General features: G+C 44.5%; 1 protein-coding gene across 4 annotated transcripts in view; it reads right to left on the bottom strand.

Annotated features, from left to right (window-relative positions):
• The window catches only part of LOC146050547 (cholinesterase-like), a 40,150-nt gene extending 20,144 nt beyond the window's left edge, over positions 1-20,006 (bottom strand). Inside the window, exons 1-2 of one of the 4 annotated variants that reach the window (XM_083167606.1) lie at positions 19,988-20,006; positions 4,001-5,492 (exon numbers count right to left, since the gene is read on the bottom strand). In XM_083167606.1, coding sequence (XP_083023732.1) covers positions 4,001-5,490 — 1,490 coding nt within the window. In that variant the 5' untranslated portion in view covers positions 5,491-5,492; positions 19,988-20,006. Of the gene's footprint in view, positions 1-4,000; positions 5,493-8,348; positions 8,523-8,578; positions 8,748-19,987 lie in introns of those variants that run through there. The other 3 variants (XM_083167604.1, XM_083167605.1, XM_083167607.1) reach the window with 3 other exon arrangements.
• Between the last annotated feature and the right edge of the window lie 7,887 nt (positions 20,007-27,893).

Here is a 27,893-nt window from a genome sequence, read left to right as displayed (position 1 = left end):
GTATTGGAGGAGATGACAAACTACTTATAAGGAATGAAAGAAGTTCCTGTTATCCTAGGATAGTAATTAGAGGCTTGTTACATAGTGGTTGGGAACCACTATTATGGTACTCATTTAATTATTCGGGTCCTATTAGACTGGTGAAGGGCATCACTTGTTATAATTAAATTACTACACTAGAAAGCACTCTTCTTACCATTTGTTCTATATACTGTATGCATATATATATGTATATATATATGCAGTGGTCGAAGTGGAAATTTTGAAGTGGGGGTATGGAAATTTTGAAGTGGGGGTATGGAAAAGTAAAGAGTGAATATAGTGCGCACCTTCGGACACCCCCCTGTCCATCAACGTCCCCTGCCAGACTGCCCCGTTGTACAGGGGTATTACAAAAGCACAATATGCGCTGCTGAGTGATCAGAGAGCATCCTGAGGGGGGAAAAAAAGTTTTTTTTTTTTATCTTCAGATTAAAGTGGCGGTATGGCATACCCCCGTATACCGCCCCACTTCGACCACTGTATATATGTATATATACTGTGTATACATGTATGTATATATATATATATATATATAACTGGAAGATTGGCGGCACTCGGACGACTTGAAGGATCAAGATCTTTCGAGATTTAATCTCGTCATCAGGATCTCGAAAGATCTTGAACCTGTGTGGTCTCCAGTTATTTCAAGTCGTCCGAGTGCCACCAATCTTCCAGTTATATTTGCCAACCCAGTCGGGCTAGTGCTTGGGAAGGCACCGGGCGCCAATATATCACAAAGCAGAGGAGTGCCGGCTATTCTACTATATATATATATATATATATATATATATATATATGAGGTAATTGAAGACCGCACACAGTTTCCTCCTGTGGATGATCCACTGGATGTTACGACATGTTTAGGAGTTTATTAATTAAAGAACGATTTTAATAAATTTTTATCGAATTTGATTAGATGTAGATTTAACTAGTTGTTGGCCTTTCACTGCTAAGCACACATTTTATTTGGGGGAGGGGGGGAATTTTAATTAATTCAAGGAAAATAAACACCAGGATCAAAAAACTGTCATTATTTGAGATTTATCCTGGTGCTTTTCTAAAAATAAAAATAAAATTTGTCCTTTCCTATTAGGTCCCCTGAAAAAAATTAAAAACATTTTCTTTCATAAGAAACTGCCCCATTTTTGCCCAAAAACTGAGATGTTTTCGGGGAGGCTGGAGAAACATAACCCTAATAAACTGCTGCTCATGCTGGTTTATCGGGAATAATTGGTCAGCTCCTGGTGAAGCAATTACCGTAATAATTGCTTGCGATTAAACCGGCATAAATCAGGTTGGTCATTATGACCTGGGCAGTTTTCACTTGTCTGTATATTTCTGAAATATAATGTGATGTTGCCAAACATCTCAGTAGCTGGAGCTTAGATCCCTCACTTTTTGTTTTTCACCACAGCTTAGTTGGCGTGCGACTGCGCAGGGAGATAGATAAGTTTATTTACCCTGAACATATTGTTCCGTACTGCAGCAAGGGCCTGATTCTGGTTCACTTGCAAAATCAAATCTCACTCTAACAGACAAAACCATGTGCACTGCAGGTGGGGCAGATGTAACATGTGCAGAGAGAGTTAGATTTGGGTGGGGTTTGTACTTATTATTTATTTATTTACAGTTTCTTATATAGCGCAGAAGATTCCGTTGCGCTTTACAATAGTAGACAGTGATAAGACAAACTGGGTAACAACAGACAGACTTGGAGGTAGGAGGGCCCTGCTGCAAGCTTACAATCTATAGGGATATAGGGGGGAAACATAAGGACAGGCACCAGTAATAGCATAGCAGTGACAAGTCCAGAAGGGAAGCTATATAATACATAAGTGCCTCGGAGGGTTATGCATGTAGAACTTAAATATGATAGGCTTGCCTGAAGAGGTGAGTTTTCAGGGAACGCTTGAAAGTTTGGAGACTGGTGGAGAGTCTTAATGTGCGTGGAAGGGCATTCCATAGGATGGGAGCAGCCCGATAAAAGTCCTGTAATAATGAATGGGAGCTAGTGATCCGTGCAGAAGAGAGACGCAGATCTTGTGTAGAGTGTAGTGGTCGAGATGGGAGATATTTTGTGATAAGTGCAGAGATATATGCTGGTGCAGTATGGTTAATAGCTTTATAAGCAAGTAGAAGTGTTTTATATTGAATACGGGGTACTTATGTACTAACTGGGCTGCCGATTTTGAAATCGGGTCCATCGCATCGCATCCGACCATATCGCATGCGATGCGATGGACCCGATTTTTCCATAGGATTCAATGTTAAAATGGACTGAGTCCATTTTAACATGGAATTCAATGGGAAAAGGGGTCCTTTTCATACCCCTACTATCCAAGTGAGCATGGAGTTGGATATAAACCTGTGGCGAGCGTAGCGAGCCACCGAGCCCGAAGCGTGGCGAGCGTAGCGAGCCCCGCGAGGGGACACAGAATACCGTTCGCTCGCCACGCTTCGGGCTCGGTGGCTCGCTACGCTCGCCACAGGTTTATATCCAACTCCATGCCCACTTGGATAGTAGGGGTATGAAAAGGACCCCTTTTTCCCATTGAATTCCATGTTAAAATGGACTCAGTCCATTTTAACATTGAATCCTATGGAAAAATCGGGTCATCGCATCGCATCGCATGCGATATGGTCGTATGCGATGCGATGCGATATCTTAAGTTAAGGCATACAATCAAAAAATCGGCAGCCCAGATAATACATAAGTACCGAATACGGTAATATACAGGCAGCCAATGGAGGGACTGGCAGAGCGGATCAGCAGACGATGAGCATCTTGCAAGGAAGATCAGCCTAGCAGCAGCATTTAAAATGGATTGCAGTGGTGAGAGTCTGTTCTTGGGAAGACCAGTTAGGAGACTATTGCAATAATCAATGCGGGATATAATGAGTGCATGGATAAGAGATTTGGTAGTGTCTTGTGTGAGATAGGTCGTATTTTGGATATGTATTTTAGATGCATGTAACATAATTTGGAGACAGATTGAATGTGGGGAAGAAAGGAGAGTTCAGAGTCGAGGATGACCCCTAAGCAACGAGCTTGTGGGGTAGGGTAGATTATCGAGTTGTCAACAGCGATGGAGATGTCAGGATGGTAACTGTTCTTAGTTGGAGGGAATATAAGTAATTCCGTTTTGGAAATATTGAGTTTGAGTTGGCGACAAGACATCCAAGATGAGATGGCAGAGAGACATTCAGAGACTCGGCCCAAAACCACTGGTGACAACTCTGGGGTTGATAGATAGATTTGAGTATCATCAGCATACAAGTGATACTGAAATCCGAAAGAGCTGATTAGTTTGCCAAGAGAGGAGGTATAGATTGAGAAAAGCAGAGGACCTAAGTACTTCAAACTGATATCTATATTGCAGTGTAAAAATCAAGCAGTCAGTATTTACTCCGCACAGAAACAAAATAACACCCAAATCTAACTCTCTCTGCACATGTTACATCTGCCCCACCTGCAGTGCAGCATGGTTTTGTCCATTAGAGAGAGAATTTGCTTTTGCAAGTGAACCAGGATCAGGACCCAAGAGCTGATTGGCTGGTTGTTTATCACTCCATTTTAACAGTTTTTAAGCTTAGTGCATCTGACCTAAGCTCTTTTATTTCACTTAAATGACTTTTCTATGAGTCTTCTAACTCAAATATACCAATGGATTTACAAATCTTTGAAAAACATAAGAAATGCGGGTTTCAATATTTTAGGGTAATTTTGACCCACTTGACTGCCAGTGTAACAATTTGTATTACTGTACTGATGCCGGGTTAATTGGATACCCTACTGTCTGTTAGTAAATGTTTGTTTTAGACATAAATTGATTTTCTTCTAATTAAAACCAATTAAAAAAATATCTTTGCTAAATAAACCCCCTAGAATGCAAAATTGTACAGATTAAAATTGACTTTACTATATATTCATCATAAATTTGCAATTAAAAAGTCTTACCCTTCTCTTGCAAAATTGCCCCACATTTCCATAATCCTCTTACTAAATGCTTGCTCTGCTGGCGAAAATTCCTGAGGTACAGAAAATGGTTTTCCAAATACTATTGCCAATTCTGCACCGTGTATCGCACCCATCCACTGTGGCCAAACTTCATTTGATGGACGATGGTCATATTCATAGACAAATACATTATTTTTAGCATTTGCTGCATAGTTAGCAAAGTACTTTGAAGGACAAGTAAAGTAATAGTCTTTCAGGATTTTCGCTAAGGCATCTCGATTTTTTTCATGGTTTCCTTCATCATCCCAGTCTATGTATAGCAACTTAATGGATTCTACGGCAAGTTCTTCTCCGGGTGGGAAGAAATGTCTCAACCCTTCTTCGAGTTGTTCTGTAGTCATTAAGCTGAGATTTTTTAGGCTAAATCCTTCCTTTCCGAATGCTGGGAATGGATTCCCATCGTCCTTGTTGACTCCTATTAAAATACTGTGTCTGATTGTTTGAGTTAAAGCGTTTTTTGGAATATCCAATAAAAAATCATTATCTACAATGGGAACAAAATATGTTAACTCAAATTTGGATTCAGGTGGAAGTTGTTTACAAATTATTTCCTTAGCATCTATCTTTTGTAAACAGGCTATTGTTAAATTATAATCTTCTGTAGGACATCCAATTCTCTGGGCTAATTTTAAGGATATTTTCTTAGCCCTTTCTTCAGAAATTAATGCCCAGTCTGCTGTTGGTGACCCACTTTGGATGATGGCTCTTTTAAAATAAGAATGACTTCCAGTACTAATGACATGAAATCCAACAGAAGCAGCACCAGCACTTTCTCCAAAAATAGTGACACTATCTGGGTCTCCACCAAAAGCTGCAATGTTTTCATGAACCCATTGTAGAGCCAATCGCTGATCAAACAAGCCGGCATTGCCTGGAGCCTCTTTACTACCCGGAAAAGCCAGGAACCCCAGTGCCCCAACTCTGTAGTTCATTGATACCACAATTACTTTCTCAGAAGCTGCTAGAACACTTCCATCATACACAGCCAAGGACGATGATCCAGAAATAAATGCACCCCCATAGATGAACACCATTACATGTGCTGGCCTTGAGATTGATTGTGGAACCCATACATTAAGGTTAAGGCAGTCCTCACTCATTTCATTTTTAACAAACCATCCATCAAAGACAGAAAAATCTTTATACTCTTCTCCTTTACTCTGGTAACACGAGTTTCCATAATTGTCAGCTTTGTGAATGCCAAGCCATGGTTTCCGTGGCTCCGGTTTTTGGAATCTTTTGGAGCCTATTGGTGGCTCTCCGTATGGTATTCCGAGGTAGGCTGTGATAGTATCAGATATTACTGATAATGTCACACCACTTACTTTTCCTTGTTTTGTTTCTATGATTGTGTCATCTTCTGCATTAGTGCATAGTGCCACAAATGAAAATATTAACATGAGCCACATTGTTTTTCCTTCTGAAGTCATTTCTGTAAACGTAAAGAACCAAAAATTATATTGTAGCATGTCACGCTGTCAAAATCACATACATATACAAACTGGTGGCTATTACACTACATGTAACCATGGACTTTATGTAACATGGATCGCAAAAGCAAAACCTTTCTCTTATGGACAAAACCACGTGCACTGCAGGTGGGGCAGATGTCACATTTGCAGAGATTTAGATTTGGGTGAGGTATGTTCAATCTGAAATCTAAATTGCAGTGTAAAAATAAAGCAGCAAGTAATTACCCTCTCAATGTTTCTCAGTGTTTCAGTTAGAGATGTGCGCAGATATTTTTGTTTTTGCAAAAACCACACTCATGCGTTTTCATTTTGGAACTAGATATCTTTACAAATTGACGAAAACACTAAAACCACATTGAGAGAGAGGCAACTAAAAGATAAGTGCAAAGGTCTGAAAGATCGCAGCATGGCACACGAGTGTGAATAACACGCAATCAAAAATATAGAAGTTCCGATATGAGATCTGAAATTGAAACATGCGGGAACACTGTAACTGGGACACAATTCAACTTAGAACACCAGAGTTCAGCTTAAACCAACCGCTCATCTCTAGTCTAGTGTCAATATACATTTTAGTATAGGCAGAGAAGATGAGGGAAATTTACTAAAGGTGCCCACAGACGCTACAATTGTACTGTGCTATGCGTTTTTGACTGTACAATGGTTCTATACAATTTTTCTTCCAGCTTGCTATGAGATGTGCACTTGGATGCATGTGATGAACCCATGTTTGTAATGTTAAATTTAAGATGTAGTCTAAAAAGTACGTGCAGCACGTACTTTTTTAGACATACAATATCGGGCTCCCAGGAACATAAACACCATCCAATAATTGTACATAAGATGCAATTTGTGCTTGAAAAGTACAAAACGCATTCGATAATTGATGCGTCTGTGGGCACCTTAAGCTCGGCCATGTTGGCTACGGAGTTCTCAGGATTCGCATTTTCTGATGGTGAAGTCAATTATATTTGACTGCCAAGTTTAACAGCAACCAGACGACCCTGGAACATCGCATGGATCATTCAGATAAACATTTTAAAAATAATATCTTACAAATGCTAAATATATTTTGATTCTTCAAAACAGCTCATGCACTGTACATGACATTTTTTACTTTTTTCCCGTTAAATGCATTTTCTGCACATCGGGATGCTAATAAGAAGAACAAGCATATTTTGCTAATAAAAATTATATACAGCATGCCTATATTCTGTATGTAATGGCCATTTTATCTAAAAAAAAAAAAAAGTTCTGATTTAGCGTTTCCTAGCCAAGCAGTGTAACATTATTTGTTATGCACATACATACATATATACATACATACCTACCTACTTACATACATACATACCTACCTACATACAAACCTACCTACCTACATACCTACATACATACCTACCTACTTACATACCTACCTACCTACATACATACATACATACCTACATATATATATATAAATACATACATATCTACCTACATACATACCTACCTACATACATACCTACATACATACATACCTACCTACATACATACATACCTACATACATGCATACATACCTACATACCTACCTACCTATATACATACCTACCTACATACATACATACCTACCTACTTACATACATACATACCTACCTACCTACCTACCTACCTACATACCTACCTACCTACATATATACATACCTACCTACCTACATACATACCTACATACATACCTACCTACATACATACCTTCATACATACCTACATACATACCTACCTACATACCTACCTACCTACATACCTACCTACCTACATACATACATACCTACATACATACATACATACCTACCTACATACATACCTACCTACATACATACCTACCTACCTACCTACATACATACATACATACATACCTTGTATATCTTAGCTCTGGACATTTCTATACTATGTGCTACATTTAAAGTTAACATATTCTAAGATTAACAAAATATGGGAATCAGGAATATTGTTTCTAATTATTATTATTTCATTAAGGGGGGGGGGGGGGAGGTGTGGTCGTGCACATATATTTTTTTGATACTATCTGGATTCTCCCCTTAGTGTCAGTAAGTTTGTAGCACATATTGTGTAAAATACAGAAACACCCTTTTTTTAGACATATTTCCATGTACTGTATTATACTAACAGCTGCCACTGATTCCTGTAACACTTTAATGGGACTGTACCCATAGTGACTACAAATATTATATGCTATTTAAATAATAGTTCATTATTTACTGTAGCTTTAGTTATGTAAAATTGTATTTTGTACACATTTTATTTGTATAGCAGCCAGTACGCTCTGTAAAAGTATTGCTTTCAATAAACTGTATTTTATATTATCCAATAATCCCATATCATTCACTATTAAAATAACAGTGCTAACACTATATAATAATAATAATAATAATAATAATAATAATAATAATAATAATAATAATAATAATAATAATGCACTATGGGTACAAGTTACAATGTTAACTTTGTCTAAGATAAAATCTACTTTTACTATTTAGTATCACAGTTTCAGACAAAGCACAGGAATATGAGTAAGAATATGTGGTAATAATATGGGGTATATTCAATGCCTTTGGGCAGGCTATGTTGGCGAGCAGTGCCGATAGCTCGCCACCATAGCTCGCGGGTCAGTATTCAACTGCCCCCCCCCCCTTCACTCGCCATTTCCACCTCGCTGGTTCTTTTCAGCGGGGTGGAAATGGCGAGTGCGACCATCAAAACTATATGCAGTGGGCTCGCTGCATTTGCGGCAAACCTAGCCGTTCCAGGGTATCCTCACCTTCCTCTGTCCTCAGGATTTCCCTGGACCATAGAATAAGGTGAGCATCCGGCGAGGGGGATAGATGCGAGGATGGCTTGTTTTCGGCAATACTCACTGTAAACAAAACATCCTCACCGCAGTAACCGTCACTGAATACCACTATATAAGTAATGAATAATGTGACGCAGATGATAGTTATTTTCTAGGACTTGAAACAACATTTTTTAAAATGTAAAAATGGGACTTACACAATCATTTGAACTCACCAATCTGTGTTCTGTTTGTGCTTTGCCTCCCAGAATCACATTCACTGTTATTTATATATGATTCTGACTCCACCTTCGTTAATGTTGCCCATGTTTTACCACGCAAGATATAATTATTCCTGGGTTGCATAAGCATGTTAGCTAAGACTAGCAAGCAAAGAACAACTTGTGTTCTAGGCTAAAAGTCAAAAGTAATATATATAAAATGTATCACTTCCAGGCTGAAATAAAAACAGTGAACAAACATTTTATGTTGTTAATAGAAGAACAAGGACAACCACATTTAATAAAAAAATCGTGTGACATATTTATCTATATACAGTATATGGGGTATAGACAAGAGGTACTTGTGTACTAGCACGGCGCCCGCGATAATTAGTCGCCCGATTTTTTATCGCATCGCATGCCATACACCCGATGGCATGCGATGCGATGCGATTTTGACCCATATACGATATTAAATTGTATAAGCACCCTAATGGGTGCTTACAATGCTTAAATGCACCCCCACGCCACCCCCCAAGTATAAACGTGAACCTGAAGTGTGGCGAGCGCAGCCCGCGAGGGGCGGCGGTACGCGTCCTACGACCTTTTCATACCCCCCACTATCCACGTTGGCGTGGAGTTGATTTTATAAAGTGCCCGAGCCCGAAGCGTGGCAAGGGGACGCGGATACCTGTGAAGCCCGCGAGGGGACGCGGATACCTGTGAAGGTATCCGCGTCCGCTCGCCACGCTTCAGGCTCGGTGGCTCTACTTTATAAAATCAACTCCACGCCGACGTGGATAGTAGGGGTATGAAAAGGTCGTAGGACGCGTACCGCCGTGTTCACGTTTATACTTGGGGGGTGGCGTGGGGGTGCATTTAAGCATTGTAAGCACCCATTAGGGTGCTTATACAATTTTTAATCACATCCCATCGCATTGTATGGCATTGTATGCCATATACAATGGCAATCAATTTGAAAATTGTATGCCATTGTAGAACATTGGCCGATATCGCGTCGCATCGCATCCGATATGGTCTGCGATGCGATGGGCGCCGTGCTAGTACACAAGTACCAGACAAGATTGTTGAGTATATTTAAAAAAAAGTAAAACTCTGCAAAAAAAACAAACTGAAATATATATTATATCTATGTACCTCTTCAGATAGCGTATGATACTTAAGATATAGTTTTTCTTCTTTCTTTTCAAAAAACAAATGACTGTTTATTGAACCATTCAGGATCTTGTCCATGATACTAGTAGATTGTATGACACAGCTTTCATGTTAGGACAGTAAGCGGATACAAGGGTCATAGCGCACTTAAAACAAAAAGTTAATGGACACTGCCCTAAGCCCAATTTTGATCAATTCTAATTGCCAATTGCCATTTTTATATAATAATAAAAGTGTACCAGTGGTGGGCTGTTTTGGGGGTAGTCTGGGTAAAGATGTGGTTTGAACTGCAAATAGCGACTGTTGTGCCCGAAATAGAAAACGTATGGGACAGTGTTTATAAATAAATAATTTAACAATTTATTTTACACATGAGAAAGAGTAAGTACATTATAGTGAATAAAAAAAACATGTTTTCAAAACAGTATTATAATCATAAAATATATAAGTCACCAAAGAGGGGGCTGGCACTGCGTCATGTTCCCCTGCTCCAGCCCCGTCCTGGCCCCTCCCCTTGCGACCGGCTCGGCGACTGTGGTAGTCACGGAAGGCTTCAAAACCGGGTTCTGCACATGCAGACCCACCACCATCGGAATGGGGACAAATTCGGCCTCTTCCGATCCATATTGAATCGCGCCCTAAATGTAGCAGCCAACTAACAAAATCTTATAGTTTCACAATCCGCACACTATTGTCTTTCGCCTTTTACCATTGTGTAACACAAATTACACTTTATGACCATTTGATATTTGTGAGTCTGATTTTAGGATACGCTGAAACTTCTTCCATTGTTTTCAAACCTATTTTGATTGTTAAATCAAAAATTTTCAACGTTCTGCAGCACATTCTGATCTACATTTCCTAGAGAGCAAATGAGGACATATCCAATATTTGCACCTTGCACTTTGGATTACAAATAAGGTGTCATAACACATTGTGTGTTCTACAGCTATTCAGTCATACATAAGCAGGTCATTGCACCGACAGTCACCGCAACCTTAACTCATTCAGAGTCAGTAAAAGAGGAGAATATCATTTTATACTGTATTTTCTGTGCGATACGGCTTTCTTTTAGAAGAAAAGTGGAATATTTATATATTTATTGCATTTGCACCAGAGGCGAAACCACCATTGGTGCAGCGGCCTCTGCAGACTTATGGGGCCTACACACAGCGAGTGTGCGATGGCTGTGTGCTGAGCGAGCTGTCTGCGCCAGTGTTCTTCACTGAGAGAACTCTGGCTTTGAGTAGATTTATGGTCCCTGCTCAGTCTTATAGCGATGCCCGGGGCTGTGCATTATTATTTATTATTTATTAACAGTTTCTTATATAGCGCACACAAATTACGCAGCGCTTTACAGAGCATAGTTATAATCAAAAACACATAACAAATTACAGTACAAGACAGTTTAGGACAAGTACATGGTTAATATGGATAGTTGCATCAGGGGACAGGACACTGAAGCAATCATCAGGGTGGCAGTGGTTTATACATTCTAAGAAAGGCACATGAGGAGAGAGGGCCCTGCTCGTGAGAGCTTACATTCTAAAGGGGAGGGTTCAGGGCCGGTGCAAGCCCCCCGCCCGCCCCAGGCAAAACCCCCCGTGCCGCCCGCCGCCCGGATGGTGCGGACGATACTGCGGCACAGGGGGGGGGTTTCAGGTACGGCGGGTGCGATACGGCAAGGAGGGCGGGGGGTCTCGGGTTCGGCGGGCACGATACGGCATGGGGGGGGGGTTTGTGTGGGCGATACTGCCGCGCTGCAATACCCCCAGCGGGGAGCAGGAAGCGGGCGGCGCGGGGGGCAGCGTTAATTAACGGGTGGGATGGGGGTCGGGGAGGGGAGGAGGATTACATGCTTACCTGCTCCCCGCTCCCTGCTTACTGGTACCTCTCTATGGTACCTCGGCGGTTCAGTACCGCCCTTCAGTGGCCGGCGCCCTAGGCAAATGCCTAGTCCTGCCTAGTGGTGGCGCCGGCCCTGGGAGGGTTAGACTGACAAGGGTGACACAGAAGGGAATGAAGTGGGCATAAACAGTAGGTTAGGATGAGAGATGGTCAGGTTTTATGCAGGAGGGTGGGAAGATGACAGCTTAGTCCTTGATATTTTAAGTTTAAAAAAGCGCTGGGTCATCCAAGAGTAGACAACAGAGAGACAGTTGGAGATATGAGTGAGGATGGAAGGAGAGAGATCAGGAAAGGAGCGGTAGATTTCAGTGTTATCAGCATAGATGTGATAGTGGAGGTTGAGTGAGCACATAAGCTTACCCAGAGAGGACTTATAGAGAAAGAGAAGAAGAGGGCCAAGAATACAATGTCGGGGGACACATGGAAGAGCAGGAGAGGTGAGGTCATTAGAGGTACAGCTGGTCATTTTCAAAACTGACAGTGCAAGTACAAGCTTTAACAGTGATAGTAAAAGTTGTTTGCAGATGTAAAATGGTGATATTATGGTTGAATTGCCAGATTAAGCAGCCAGGAGTAGTATGTTGTGTGGATGAATTTAACTCACTCCAAGCAGACTTTGGTTTAAACATCCTAGCCTCTGATGTGTGACCTTGTGCATGTATATATTTTCACATTTCAACACTTACTTATATAAACCTGAAATAACGACTCGGAGACTTGGGTTTGGCAGAAATTGTTAGCTGAATTTATTTAAAACAATTTAAGCTAATTGCTTTTTATTAGAATTCCTTAATTAAATGGTGGCCCAGAAAGAACGGCTAGTGATCTAAGCTCCACCCCACGACTGACGTATGTAATGACGGATTCCCTACACAAGCGGTATGGCTCCACCTACTCCATTGACTGCCAACCCGAGCGGGTGGTCTCGCTGTCCCCCGAGCGGGTGATCTAGCGCAGGCCTATAGTCAATGAAGGTGAGCGCACCGAAAACAACCGATATGATGTATAAACATCGCTTACTGAAGACCTTAATCAATTAATCTGCCGTTCTTTCCCGCCAAAGCGGGGGTCCTGGTCCCAGGACACCCTCGCCCCGCCACCAGACTAGAGCACCAAAAGAACGCTCCTAGGAATAGATCCTCCACAAATCTGAGCCTCCCTTTCCTTACATAGGGGATTCTAACCGGGAGAGGCTAACACCGGACCGCTCCAGGTCATGGCCCGCAGCTTCCCTGCTGCGCTAGTGTACATCAGACCACCCGAGGTCAGGGTCCGCAGCTTCCATGCTGTGCCCTTGGCCAACTGGCCCCTTCTAGGTCAGGGCCCGCAGCTTCCCTGCTGCGCTAACATGCATCAGACCACTCAAGGTCATGGGCCCACAGCTTCCATGCTGTGCCCAATGGCCAACTGACCACTTACAGGTCAGGGCCCGCAGCTTCCCTGCTGCGCTAATATGCATCAGACCACTCAAGGTCTTGGGCCCCCAGCTTCCATGCTGTGCCCATGGCCAACTGACCACTTACAGGTCAGGGCCCACAGCTTCCCTGCTGCACTAGTATGCATCAGACCCCTTAAGGTCGGGGCCCACAGCTTCCATGCTGCGCCCATGGCCAACTGACCACTTGAAGGTCAGGGCCCGCGGTTACCATCCTGCGCTAGTGGCCAACGGACCACTTGAGGTCAGGGCTTACAGCTTCCATTTGGACTAAGGTGTGACCTGCCCTCCTTACCCCGATACTATCTCTTCCCGACTCCTTATGGTTTGTAAGGCTATGATATGTTAGTGTATTTTAGGAGGATCTGCCAAAGAAAATAAAAATTTCTGATGCCCAATTTTGGTAGCATACAATTTGGTAAAGTACCAATAGAACGCCCATTTCTGACACAAAGGGGGAAGGGTTCTGGGGAATGGGGATTACTCGGCCGGAGGACTAAAACATCTGGACCTGCTGAAGGACTATTGACTTTAGAATTCAGTCTGTCAGTTCAGGTAAAAAAGCGTGAAAACTCCGGACGCTCTGCCCAACAACAGAGCGTAGTTAATCCCCGAGTAGGATGGGCACAAATGACATACAAACATCCACCCAAGCGCTAGCGCAATCTGGCTGGCGCACTGCCCTCATGGCAGTAGATGCGGGCAGATGTACTTATTGTAACTAGCGGTATGCCATCGGCTTAAGGCCCTAAATGTTTTTGCCGTGCGGCCTGCCCTTGCCGCGGTTGTAGCCGCCCCTATTGTGTGAGAGTGTGTGCTGAATTCCCTTGGGGAGAGGCCTAACCCTTCAAGGCATCAGCGCAACATCCAGCTGAATGGGTACCCCACTTCTAGGTCAGGGCCCGGAGCTTCCCTGCTGTGCCCATGGCCAACTGATCACTTACAGGTCAGGGCCCGCAGCTTCCCTGCTGCGCTAATATGCATCAGACCAGTCAAAGTCGTGGGCCCCCAGCTTCCATGCTGTGCCCATGGCCAACTGACCACTTACAGGTCAGGGCCCGCAGCTTCCCTGCTGCGCTAGTATGCATTAGACCCCTTAAGGTCGGCATGTCCCTTACTCCCCTTACTGTAGTTAAGTAAGAGGGATTACAATACTGCGCCCCTGAAGGCTGCTGTAACCATTGTGAAGGTTGCCCTGTAGCGATGGCCGTGGGCCCCCTGATACGTGAGCTTCTGCATTAAGCCGTGTTTCCTTTAGAAAGAAAGGGCCATGACGTATATCTGTAATTGGCTGTTGTGCCTGCGGCTCTCTTTCAAGCCTCGTGGATCTGCGGTGTAGCCGTATTCCCCTGGCCAAGCCGCCCTCCTGCCCTTAATGCTGTGTCCTTGCTTGCTCGCCCGCCTACTGGCCTACCTGGCTGGCTGTGCGCTTGGGAGCCCTGGCCGTGCTACTTACTCCCGGCCCCTTCCTTTCAAGAGTGGCTGGCGTAAGACCCAGCATGTGCAGAAAAGGAAGAACACCACAAACATTGTCTCACCACTGGAAGGACCGTCACCTGCTTGCTCTGACTCGGCTGTCCACGTCTCCTCAACACCCTTGTTCGATCTGGGTCCGCTTTCCACCTCCTTCCATGTTTTCCCGAGCAATTTGCCATCTGTGGAGACATGTGATTGGGCCCTGTCCTACTCCCCTTGCTGTGCGGCTGCTAGCATTAACCCGTCTGCCTGATGTGCGCCTCCTGCGGCACGCTTCCCTAATGCTGGAGTTATGTTAATGCATATAGTGTGACCAGGTCAATAAGCCTACGCCTCTCACTACTACTTACTAATCCCACCCTACCGGCTTCAATCTCATCTATACTAGAATCTAGGCGCTGTGGTGGCGACTCCCAGGCCTTCCAGTAGCTTGGCATGTCGGCCTTTGTCTGTGTCGACCTACACCCCCCAGTTTTTTGGAATAAATATATATCCACTAGGTGCTTTCCACCTCCTTAAGTGGGTATCAACATGATGCTATGACATTGCCACATATGGCCATATCCGACTAAAGGAAGCTATAGTGTGGAATATAATTATAATATTCCACACTCATACTTGTAAATTCATTGGGTGCGGACAACAAAATGAGTTTTTAATGGCCATATGCGTCCACATGAAAGGAAATATAGAATGTAAGATCCCAGGGCAGTGCGCTATGGGTAAAAGGTTACCGGTAATGCACTACGTAATATGGGAACAATATGAATCACCGCTAACACGTAGATAGTAGCAAGTGCAGGAATACATACATTGGGACTATTGGTTATTAATGTAATGCTAGCGGTTTTAGCTTTACTTATGTTGCTGCTTGTGACCCAATGGCCAAGCCATAGTGAATATCTGAGCGGGAACCTAGCTCTGTCCCTACACATAACCTCTGTGTTCTGCAGCCAAAACATGCCATAACTTTGCCGTTGCTCTTAATAATTGTAGATCGCAGTAGCAGATGGCGGCTCCTCTCTCCTTGGATGTAGCTACTTAAACAATTAAAGGTTATTGCTCTTAAATAACTAATTATGCCGTGCCCTGTGCTTCCACTGTCATATTATGTCATCTATTTATTATGCTGTTATAAGGCCCCAATTCTAGACAAATGCCTGGAGAACGGCGATCCCTGAGCCGAACACCTTTATTAAGAACTGTATACCTAGAGATTGCGGCTGATCTTTTGAGACATAAAACACAAAGGGCCAAGTGCAATTATAGCAAGAGATTGCGGTTAGTGGGCAATATGACAGAATATCTATAGATTGTAAGCAGTGGCAGAACTAGCGGGCCATGGGCCCAGGTGCAAAAAATGCTTTGGGCCCCCCGCACAATCATTTTTCAATATGGGGCGGGGGGCAGGGGGGCTGCCATAAAAAAAGAAGTATATATTTATATTAATAAATATAACCATTCCCTGTATATTTCTGTGAAATTATATATATATATATATATATATATATATATATTCACAGAAATGTACAGGAAATGGTTTTATTTAATAATATATATAACTACTTTTCTGTGCCCCATTTGATATTGTTACTGCACGCCCCCCCCCCCCATATTGAAAAATGATTGTGCGGTGCAGTGCAGCCCCCTAGCCCCCGTTTTATAATATGTGCTCAGCGGTGTGGCACCCAGCCCCCTCTCAAGTGTACTTACCTCAGCTACCTGGTACTCCAGTGAGTCTCTCCTCCGCGCCGCCTGCATGCTCATGCCTTGGAGCAGCCAGAATCTCTTCCTGTGTACTCAGAGTCTGAGTTTCAGACCAGCAACAGGCAGCCTTGCGATTGGCTGCCTGTTACTAGACTACCGGAGCATACCAGTCCCAGGCCGGAACCGATGCAGAGAGAGAGTCAGACGTGCAGGCAGGGTAGGGTATGTCCCTGCATCCGACTTAGCGTGGAATACACGCTGCAAGTCGCTTCATAGTTCCAGTCCTGAGCCGTCCACCCACGAACCCTGCGCCGCCCGCGTACCTTCATTCCCCCATATATATCATGCCGGGCAGACGGTGGCATCGGGCCCCTTTAACCTCTTGGGCCCCGGTGCACTGCACCGTCTGCACCGGCGGTAGTTCCGCCCCTGATTGTAAGCTTGCAGCAGGGCCCTCCTACTTCCCAGTCTGACTGTTGTTAACCAGTTTGTTTTTCCCGTCTACGATTGTAAAGCCCCACAGAATGTGCTGCGCTAAATAGGAACGGCAAATCAATAAATCAATGTGCAAATGTGGTAATTCTAGAAGGAAAGAAGGGGAGTAGTGACCATAAGCCACCCAAAAGCGCTGGTTAAATTAGGGTGATCAATTCGTATAGATGGGTATCAGGTGATCAATAATGGCAATAATCCTTTTAACTTTGGGTAAAACTGCAGCCTCCTATCAAAGGTATTGTGAACCTTTGTGAATTTGAACAACCTGGGGAGTGATAGAAATCTACCACAAGGTGGCGCTGCTTTACCACAAAGTACAATTTTATACCATACTTTTGTGATATCACTTAGTTTTATTAAAAAACATAATAAACAATTCATATGCATATACAATCAATACACTCAAATGGACAAACAAGACATACAACACTAAACATATATTGAGCAGAGCGATATATAAGAATGAGGCTTTATATATTTCGAGGCATTTGAATCATGGCAAGATAGTTACCAGTCCCGTTCAGTAGTTTGTAGCATATTTGATCCTACTTTGGATCATGGAGATCCCAGTCACTTTCCCTATATCCGAGCAGTCCTTTTTAGAATAATATAGTTAGACCAGCTCCAGGCGACAAGTGTTCTTGTGGTTAGGGCTCCTTTATGAATATGCAGTCAGATCTGCTCACCCGACTTTTAGTGGTGTAACACACGCTGGTGAATGCAGCGTAACGGGATCCTGGCACCGGGCTATATCGGGCTTCCAATACGCGTTTCTCCGCCTTGTATGTATTCGGCGGCTTCCTCAGCTGAGGAAGCCGCCGAATACATACAAGGCGGAGAAACGCGTATTGGAAGCCCGATATAGCCCGGTGCCAGGATCCCGTTACGCTGCATTCACCAGCGTGTGTTACACCACTAAAAGTCGGGTGAGCAGATCTGACTGCATATTCATAAAGGAGCCCTAACCACAAGAACACTTGTCGCCTGGAGCTGGTCTAACTATATTATTCTAAAAAGGACTGCTCGGATATAGGGAAAGTGACTGGGATCTCCATGATCCAAAGTAGGATCAAATATGCTACAAACTACTGAACGGGACTGGTAACTATCTTGCCATGATTCAAATGCCTCGAAATATATAAAGCCTCATTCTTATATATCGCTCTGCTCAATATATGTTTAGTGTTGTATGTCTTGTTTGTCCATTTGAGTGTATTGATTGTATATGCATATGAATTGTTTATTATGTTTTTAATAAAACTAAGTAATTCTAGAAGGAAGTTGCTGTTAGTGCAGTATATGGTGGTGCAGTGGTTAGCATCACTGCTACTAGCAGGGCCATTGTATAACTGCAATCCTTGTCCACCCATTCATCAGCAAGTTTGTCTGTAAATTGTAACAGTATATAAGTCTAAGGCCGCCCGTCTTGAAGGTGGCTATTAGCTTTGAGGCACCATGTCTGCATAGGGGCGCCCCCGATTGCCATATAACATCTAAGTGGCCTCTGGGTCTTAACCAGCGGTGACCCCCTTGCAATTGTTATTCTGGGACATACTAGGGTACTTTTTGAAAACTTGTTTCAGGAAGATTATAGTTGGTAATAGAATTTTGCAAAGTGCTCCCCTGATGCGGCGTGTCCTGCTCCCTCCAAAGGCTAATTCCATCTAAGGAGAGATTGTGAACGCAGCCCCAAAAGTGTGGTTGTACATCTGAGAGGAATCTTTTAAAATGCCTTATTCAATTGTTGATGATCCCCAAAGCAGTTATTTTGAGGCAAATGTAACAGAGTTATGTGTGGGTATAGCTACCTTATGGTAGCTGTGCAGAATATGTTTGCCCAGGTTGCTAGTGTATAATCTAGCAGATGTTTTAAATATGATGCATTTTAATGTCTACTTAAACGCCATTTTTTGGAGGAACGGGGAATACTGCAGAGGACCGGAGGTAATATCGGCCCCCCGGATTACCATAAAATTAATAATAATAATTTTTACAGTGCTTTTCGTTTCCCCTCCACCTTGCTCCTAGCTTCTCTGCTAAGTGCAGGTAAACCTGAGTTTGCTGCTCTTTTCTCCTGTGGACCTCTGGATTTTGTCCTGTTTTTCTCTCCCACACCCTCCTTCCTAACCCGGCTGTACTCGCGGGGCAGAAGCAGGCGACTGCCCCGGAGCTGATGTTGCAACAGGGTCGCTGTGATCGGGTGTTGGGAACGGGAGCTGCTGCTCTTTCCCCCAGCATACTCTGGGTCCCTGAGCAGGCTGCCCCCGCCCGCCTCTGACCCCCGGCATTGAGGGGTCAAATGTGGAAGCAGGGGGGGGGGTTGCTCTGACGTAACTGCCAGACCTGGAAGAGGACCTGGAGATTTCCTCTGTTTCTGTACCCCTAGTCCCCCATCTTCTGCTCCTTTGATTATCCATTTCCCTGTGCCTATGTGGATAGCCTGTCCCTTCTGTGCCATATGCCCGCCCACCACCGACCCTTGACCACTGGCTCCCATCAATCCTCGTGGCCGCGCTGCTTGGTGACGCGGTGCTAGAGCTGCCCCAGTTCCGTCCTGCCCCTGATCCCCGCTGTCTGAGCCGTCTGAGACTCCCTCACAGCGCCGCTGCTGCGTGCACCCAACGCCCTCCCCCCTGCCTGCCGCCGTAAACAGCCAAGCGTGTGCGGCGGCGGTAGATGATGCTCTCCCCGCTCCCCCGCAGCAGGATGCAGCTACAGCATGACTTGTCCGGTGCCGGGAGGTAAGGGGGAACCTTGAGAGGTGCTGCGGGGACACAGCTGATCCTACAGTCCGCGCAGCACCACGCGGTAAATAGTGGGGGAGGGGAGTGCAGCACTGGGCCCGGGGAAGCATTACTTAGGCCAGAGTCCGCAGCGAAGCGTGCGGGCGGCTGGGACAAGCGCTGTGGCCGGGTAGACGCCACTGGTGCTTAGGTGATAGGGCAGGCGGGCACAGATAAAAATGCTAAGAGATTCCCTACTATAACAATCCTAACAGTACTAGATAAAGTAATATAAAAGTAACCCCTTTTCTATGTATATCCCGTTAAACCAGGTGAGGCACAATCAACTATATAATGCTAAAGTTGTTAAGCATTGAAAGCAATTCACAACCTAGGCCTCAAATCTACAGCAGGGTCAGTGGTGAGAACAAAGGATTCCCTCACCCCATCCCCCAGGAAATAGGCTATAGCAGGAGCAGTACTCACTCCAACCATCCAGAGGAAATTCCACAGGGAAAAGAGGAAGACTCCTCCTTCCCTGCCTCTATTATCCCAGCTAACTCTGCCCTCCCCTGTTTTCCTATTGGCTCTGAGTCACATGCCCATAGTGTACACACAGCCTTGGATGTTTAATTCACTCCTTTCCTATGGCAGTCATTGCGTTATTCTTCTCAGTTGTTGTTTTGTCCTTCAGTTTCACTTTGGTGTAACGCTGGTATAACGCTGTAGTTATGAATCAGTTTTCCCACTTTAATAACGGCCCACTGATAAACTCTGGCCACAGCCGTATGCAATGACTACTGAAGTACTCTACCAATGCATGAGTTTCCAATTCCCAATAATTGGAATCCACTCACTCAGTCCCCACCCCCTACAACACATAGCAATAAAAGTGGCTTAGAAAAACAAAACTAGCATTCCAGGATACTATATATCATCTAGAATAAAAATAAATTCCCCCCTACACACAGGCTAGGTACTGTTGTAAAGTACACAGAGGAGATGTTCAGTGTGTTACCTAGTAGTACAAATCAATCCCACACAATAGATGTAATGCTCTGCAGTACAGAGGAGATGTTCAGTGTTTTACCTGTTGGAGACAAGAGATGATGAGTCAGATGAATCAAAATGAATCTGGTATAACGCTGTAGTTATGAATCAGTTTTCCCACTATAATAACGGCCCACTTCAATCTAGGCCCACAGATAAACTCTGGCCACAACCTATCCGGCCACAGCCTTATGCAATGACTACTGACCCTATGGCCCCTACACTCAGATCACTTAGAAAATTGCTAAAAATCGCTATGTGTGTAGGCCCACTTCTTCCCAGACCAGCATTGGGCTATCCCCTGCCTCCCCCCCCCCCCCGGACTATAATGGACCCCACTGCCCCTTACTTTAGGGCTGCAGGGCTGACCTGTTCTGTGCCAACTGAAAGAAAGGTCCCACCACCTACAGTATAATCTCTATTGATCACAGCCACACACTGCGTCTATGTATTAGGCCGCTGGACATTTTTTTCCCATCCACTGATGCCTGTGAATAAAGGCAGCTCACACCCGTAAAGGGCAGGGGCCCCTGTCACAGAGTAAATACAGACGTTCATAGCTATTCAATCTTAGCAAATTCCCCGCTTTGTGTGTCGTTGGAGCTGCGGGCTGCAAGAAGGGCGGGGTCTGCGGGAGAGGGTGAAGCCTGTGGAGGCTTGCCTTTAACTATTTTGACCTCACGCATCAGGTCAGCCGGGGGTCAGCATTGACCGTGCATGCGCAGATCCCCCAGCACCCGGCTGAGCAGAGCCCCTGTCCCTGTGCCTGCACGGACATACATCTGCCCATTAGGATTGCATATTGTAATTAGATCCTCAAACTCGGTCCTCGGGACCCCACACAGTTCGAGTTTTCCAGGTCACCTGACAGGTGCACTCATTACTGACTGACACAATTGAAAAGATCCGCAGGTGGAGCTAATTATTTCACTTGATTCTGTGAGGAGACCTGCAAAACATGTACTGTGGGGGATCCTGAGGAAGCAGAGGCAGGCAGGGAATCTGCCTCCACACCACTATGTGAAGGGGATGCGCGTGAGACACTCCCACGTCCCCTTCAGATGCAGCGCCTCTCCGCCAGCCTGCGCTAGCTCAGGGAATCTAGCAAGAGGTGTGCCATCTGTATGTACTCACAACTGAGACAGAAACATACTGTACCTCAGAAACAAGGTCAGACGAGGGCATAAAGGGCCCACCATGGAAATGCAGTGGTACGGCCAATATTTAGGGGTGTGGCCAGCCTCAAGGGGGGTGCAACCAGCCACCAATGATATATGGCTTACCGTTAGAGAGTGCATGGTCTGGGCCCCTTAAATATAATAAATATATTGGTATGATAATGTACCAGATTAATAACAGGAATGCACTGCGGATAGATACATACATACATACACATACAGTATACACACACACACACACACACACGCACACACACATACATACAGTACATACACACACACACATATATACACACACACACATGCATACATACATACATACACACATGCATACATACACACACACATGCATACATACATACACATACATACATACATATACATACATACATACATATACATACATACATACATATACATACATACATACATACACATACATACATACATACATACATATATGCATACACACACATGCATACATACATATACATACATACATACATGCATACACACACATGCATACATACATACATACATACATACATACATACATACATATACATACATACATACATACACACACATGCATACATACATACATACATACATACATACATATACATACATACATACATACATACACACATGCATACATACATACACATACATACATACATATACATACATACATACATACATACATATACATACATACATACATACATATACATACATATACATACATACATACATACATACATACATACATACATACATACATATACATACATACATACATACATACATACATACATACATACACAAACCCCTTTTCCCCAGTTGAGGATTTGAAAACCTTCCTTTAAAAATCCTGCATTAGAATTATTAGAATTAAACCACTGATACGGTCCAGTAGCTTGTTACTTATTCTTTTGTAAATATCTTCAAATCTCTTGTTTTACCCCACAATGTACTGTAATTCCTGGCCTGAACTAAATTGTTAAACACTGTACAAATCACCAGGGCTTAAAGTGGTCCTGGAGAGGCGGTGGCACTCCTTTCCTCTAACACCGACCCCCATAAAGGGATAATGGTGCTACAAGGAACACAATAGTAACTCCAATTAAAATGACAACACAGTAGCACAATCATAAACACACACCACATGTAGTGCTCTTGATTCATATTAAATCACACAGTAAAACCCCTTATACACATTGGGGGTTATTCAGGTTGATTCGCAAGGCTGCGAATTCGCAGCCTTGCAAGTCCACCAAACCCCGCCCAGCGAACGACCGCCCCCCTGCCGCCCCCTCAAAGTGCAGCTTCGCCCGAACAGCTGCGAATGGATTTTTTGCATAAACACCCATTCGCATGGCTCGGGTAACCGCCCACATCTTTCGATGGTCACCGACCATCGAATGATGTTTAACGTGCACGCATATATAAGTGATTTTTCAGTTGCGGATATATGCGTGCACGCTGGCGTGGATATAGGCGGGCAGCTGACATCCGGTGATGTCATCCACCCACCCCCCACACCCACGTCACTGCCTCATTTCCATGAGAACGCCCAGCGTTCTCATGGGAACACCCATGGAATGCTGGGCGTTCCCATATGGTAATGGGGCAGCCCGGCGCCCCCGCCCATCTCCCCCCCCCCACACCGGCATGGGTGCGTGCACCTGGCGACCCGAAAGGTCGCCGTGGGTGCACGCACCATACGCCTGCACATGCGCAGATACCCACCTGCGCATGCGCAGACGCACAACATCGAATGCACGCAGTACCGAACAGATCTGAATCAGGCCCATAATGTCCACAGTTGTGCTGCTTATGCACAACTGTCGCTGTCACTCCAGCAGCTCCATGCCCAGTGTCTCTCCTGCAGCTTCCCCACCTCTGAGTCCCTCCAGCCCCCTCTCAATTTGTCTTCAGCACAGAGGCTGCTCCTCTTAGTGTCTCTTTTGCACTTCAGCGGCGGTGTTGGCATAACATCACAAACGAGGTGCCAGAAAAAGAAGCCTCTGGGAAAGGCTTTTCTGTTGGAATTACTGTTCAGGGCTGTGGTAGAGGTGGAACTCAGCTTTGCCTACCATTAGATCTGGTGGAACTCCGCCTACCATTAGATCTGGTGGAACTCAGCTCCGCCTACCATTAGATCTGGTGGAACTCAGCTCCGTCTATCATTAGATCAGATGGATCTCAGTTCCACCCTGTTCCCCCTCACTTTAATCAATCACCCAAAAATATCTCAATTACTAGGTTTCTGCAACATTAAGGGATGCTACTAGCCAACCTAACCTTCTTACCTTCCTGGCTTATACATTTGTTGTGGCTTTATAACCTGGGTTTTCATGCAAGATAAAAATTTGTGCATGCATTAATATTATTAATATTGCCATTTAATATCTGTTGCTCCAAGAAACAGAATCGGTTGCATTTAAAAACCTATATTTATTAATATCTCTCTATCTCATTTGCCAAAAGCTCATGTTCAGAATGGAATAAATAAATAATAAAAAAAAATGTATACTACTGCCTATAAGAGTGATATTAATTATAACAAGCTATTGACAATAGTCACATGTGCTAGAATGTTGCATAGAATTATTTGATATTAGATATCTGGGTACAAGATCAGTGATGTAATTGGGGCGTACACACGGGGGGGGGGGAGGATTTCAGGGCATTTTCTTAGCCATGGGTCCTCAAACTGCGGCCCTCCAGATGTTGTAAAACTACAAATCCCAGCATGCCTTGCCACAGTTTTGCTATAAGGGAGTGTTAAAAATGTGGCAAGGCATGCTGAGATTTGTAGTTTCACAACATCTGGAGGGCCGCAGTTTGAGGACCCATGTTCTAAGCGATCGGGGTTGTGAACCGGCCCCGCGGTTCACAATCACCCAGCGATTAATATCCAGCATGCTGGATAAATTTATTTAATCGCTGGCCAGGGCCACAGTGTTCTCAGCGGGGAACACTGGCCCTGACAGGTCGTTCGCGCACAGCGCTGACACATCGCTCACTGTGTGCTGTGTGATCGATCTAGCTTCTCTCAGGACGCCCAGAAAATCTCCCCATGTGTAGGCCCCTTAGAACGTGTTGAAGTGCCTTATCTAGTTTGCGGTTTCCTTTGATAAGGATCACAGGTAGGGTGGCCAATCCCGGGATCGGGATCGGCGGAATCCCGGGATTTGGCCACTAAATCGCCGGGATTTCAATCCCGGGATTTTGGGATTAGATGGCGCATGCGCCGTCTAATGCCGGGCAGCGTCTGAGCTCCTACTCAGATGCTGCCCTGCTTCTTACGATGCCGGCGCGGCTCTGCGTAGCGCGGCTCTGCGTAGTGTGATATCAGTAGTCACGCTGCGCAGGCCAGAAAACTGCACCGCCGGATTTACCTCAGTCCGCTCAACTTGTTACGCTCAGCACAGTCCGCTCAGCTTGTTCCCCGCTGTTACAGCCTCATAGGTCCTGCCACACCTCCCGGATCCTGGCCGCACCCGCCAAGGTATGTAAATATGCGGGCGGCCGGGGCATTTTTTTAAAATAGGGAAGCCAATCCCGAATTCCGGGATTGAAAAAATGCCCCAGGATTGCCATCCCTAATCACAGGGCAGAGCACGGAACTAATAGCCACATTTGTTGTGGAGACATACTTAAAAATTCTATGAAATTCTAAAACAAACCAATGGATCCCACCAATGAAAATAAGAACGTTATTTGCCAAGAGACAGAGCATGGTTCTAGTAGACCGAACGTGCGCTTCCACATTAGGATTTCGGGAGGCTTCAGTATTTCTTTGTATCCATTTCACATGTCTGCATAGAGAGATGACGATGGTCAATGCTGAAATTAATGAAACCACAAAGGACAGAGACAACACAATAATATAAATCTCGTTTGCAGTTAAATATTTGTCATACTTGATAAGTGACAGTTTGTCCCCATATTCAGTGACGCTTCTGTTTGGTGAAGTGACAATGGATCTGCCCCACACTGAATAGACGCCCATTCTGAATGATGCCAGTACAGTTTAGATGAGAATCCATTTAATATTCAAGGCGAAATGTTTCTGTAGATAAATGTAAAATCTTTGGTGGACGTTGACAATTTTCAGACAGGGAGAAAGCCGCCGACACACCAGAGGCGGAGAAACGCGTATGTGAGCCTCTATTAAGTTGCCAAATACCGCTGTTAACTACAACCCATTACATAATGGGTTAACAGAGACTGTGATTGTACTGTGGACCTGTGTAACATCTGAGCCTGGTAGTGTGGAGTCCAGTTGGAAACAAGCAAAAGGGGGCACTTATACCCCACACAGAGAGACTGCCTAAAAGCACACCAGGAAGGAACATCCTCAAAACTACAATATATGGGCACAGATGAGATTGACTCTCTTAATGCGGGACTGGTAACTATTATCCATTGCCTCATACAATTTGAAAAAGCCTTAATTACCAAAGCCTCGTTATATACTGAATATAGCCTCATAATGGTTCTAGATTGATTTTATGTTATATGTAGTCTGTCTTGTATGTCTATTTTATAATGTTAGAAGTGCACTTCGATAAATTGTTTTTTTATGATATATATGGAAAAAAATATATATATTATATTTTGATTATACAAAAATTGTGTTTATTGCTCTGGGTGTAGTTGCGCCTCCTATAAACAGAAGTTGGTGATATTCACTGATTTCTACCCCAAAAATTTTTTCAGACAGAAGTGTACGCAGAGCCAGGTACAAAACCAGATGTTGCAGGACAACACAGTCAGAAATAAAACTAAAAACCCTTTGTTTGCGGCCTCAATAGACACATACCGGTATGTGACGATTGCCGATAAGAACACGTCTTCAAGGATATTCAGAAACTGATTCAAAACGTTGCATATGGATATGCTGCAAATGATCAGGTCGCTTAGCTGGAGCCCTTCTATATTGACCGCAGACAAAAAATGTACAAGAAAGATGAACATGATTGCAGGGGCCGAGACCACCAACACACTCACATCAATGTATACATTAAAATCATACGAGCTTGAAGACATTTCGTTTGGATGGTTTCCCCAGTATATTCATATACAAACTTGCTATTCTGTTGAAAGAGAAGAGGTCGGAATACTCTGTGATACCTAGATGATGAATTTGATATGTTTGCACACAATACTACTGTATGTAAGAATCCCCATCTAGGATATTGTCAGCCGCCGCCGTCCCAGAGCGCCTCTGCGTGATGTCACGTCCGGGACGGGCGGCGGAGATGGAGCGCCGGGGGAGCGTCGGGGGCGTTGCCTAGCAACGCCCCGAGCTTCCGGCTCTGTAGTTCCGGCTGCTGGACGTCGGGGCGTTGCTGGGCAACGCTCTCGAGTCTCCAAGCAGCGTGCGGCGTCAGCGCAGCTGACGTCAGCACAATCACAGGCGGCAGATTCAAATAAATAGCCGGCGTCTGCTGGGAACAGACGCCGGTTATAGCTTTGGTCATACCTGAGTGTGCCTTGGTGTTCCTGGTTCCAGAAGTACTCTGCGGTGCTGTGCCGTTCCGTTCTGTGCCTCGTGCTGTTCCTCGTGCCGTGTCCCGTTTACCCGTGTCCGGCTACAGATAAGTGTCATCAGAGGACCTGGTTGCCAGTGCTTTCTAGTCCCATATTCCACCTGGTTAGAAGCATTGCTGCCAGTTATATCTTTTGTCTTTATATTCCATCTTCGGCATTGTTGCCCTCAGTTGTTGTGATAGCATCCCATCTTCGTAGCATTGTTGCTCCCTTGTTCACCATTTACATTTATTACCATTTTCACGTATTGTTACGTTTAGTCATACTCCCCTGGATCTATTCCGTATTATTGGGTAGTGTCCCCCAGGGGTATTACACGCCAGGCGTCCGGGGTCCCCTTGCCTTCTGTAGGTGTAGTTAGCTGTGCCCTTGCTCTCTGTTGGCCTTGGCGGTCGTGTTGTCCTCTCATAAGACCAGGTGGCATCGGGGTTGGAGCCGGACTAACTGGCTCCCTCGAACGCGGCTATTATTGGTGAAGTCTAGCTCTTTGCACACGTCCGCCAATCCCGGTTTGAGGCAACGGAGATAGGGGTGGCAAGGTGGTCCCCGGATCATAACATTATAACCGGCCAGATAAAAGTTGTAACACAACCATATTA

Source organism: Crinia signifera, chromosome 12 (genome assembly GCF_055691185.1).
Source record: "Crinia signifera chromosome 12, ASM5569118v1, whole genome shotgun sequence".
Taxonomy (NCBI): domain Eukaryota; kingdom Metazoa; phylum Chordata; class Amphibia; order Anura; family Myobatrachidae; genus Crinia; species Crinia signifera.
Note: the sequence above shows the minus strand (reverse complement) of the source record. Positions and strands in the feature narration are given on the sequence as shown.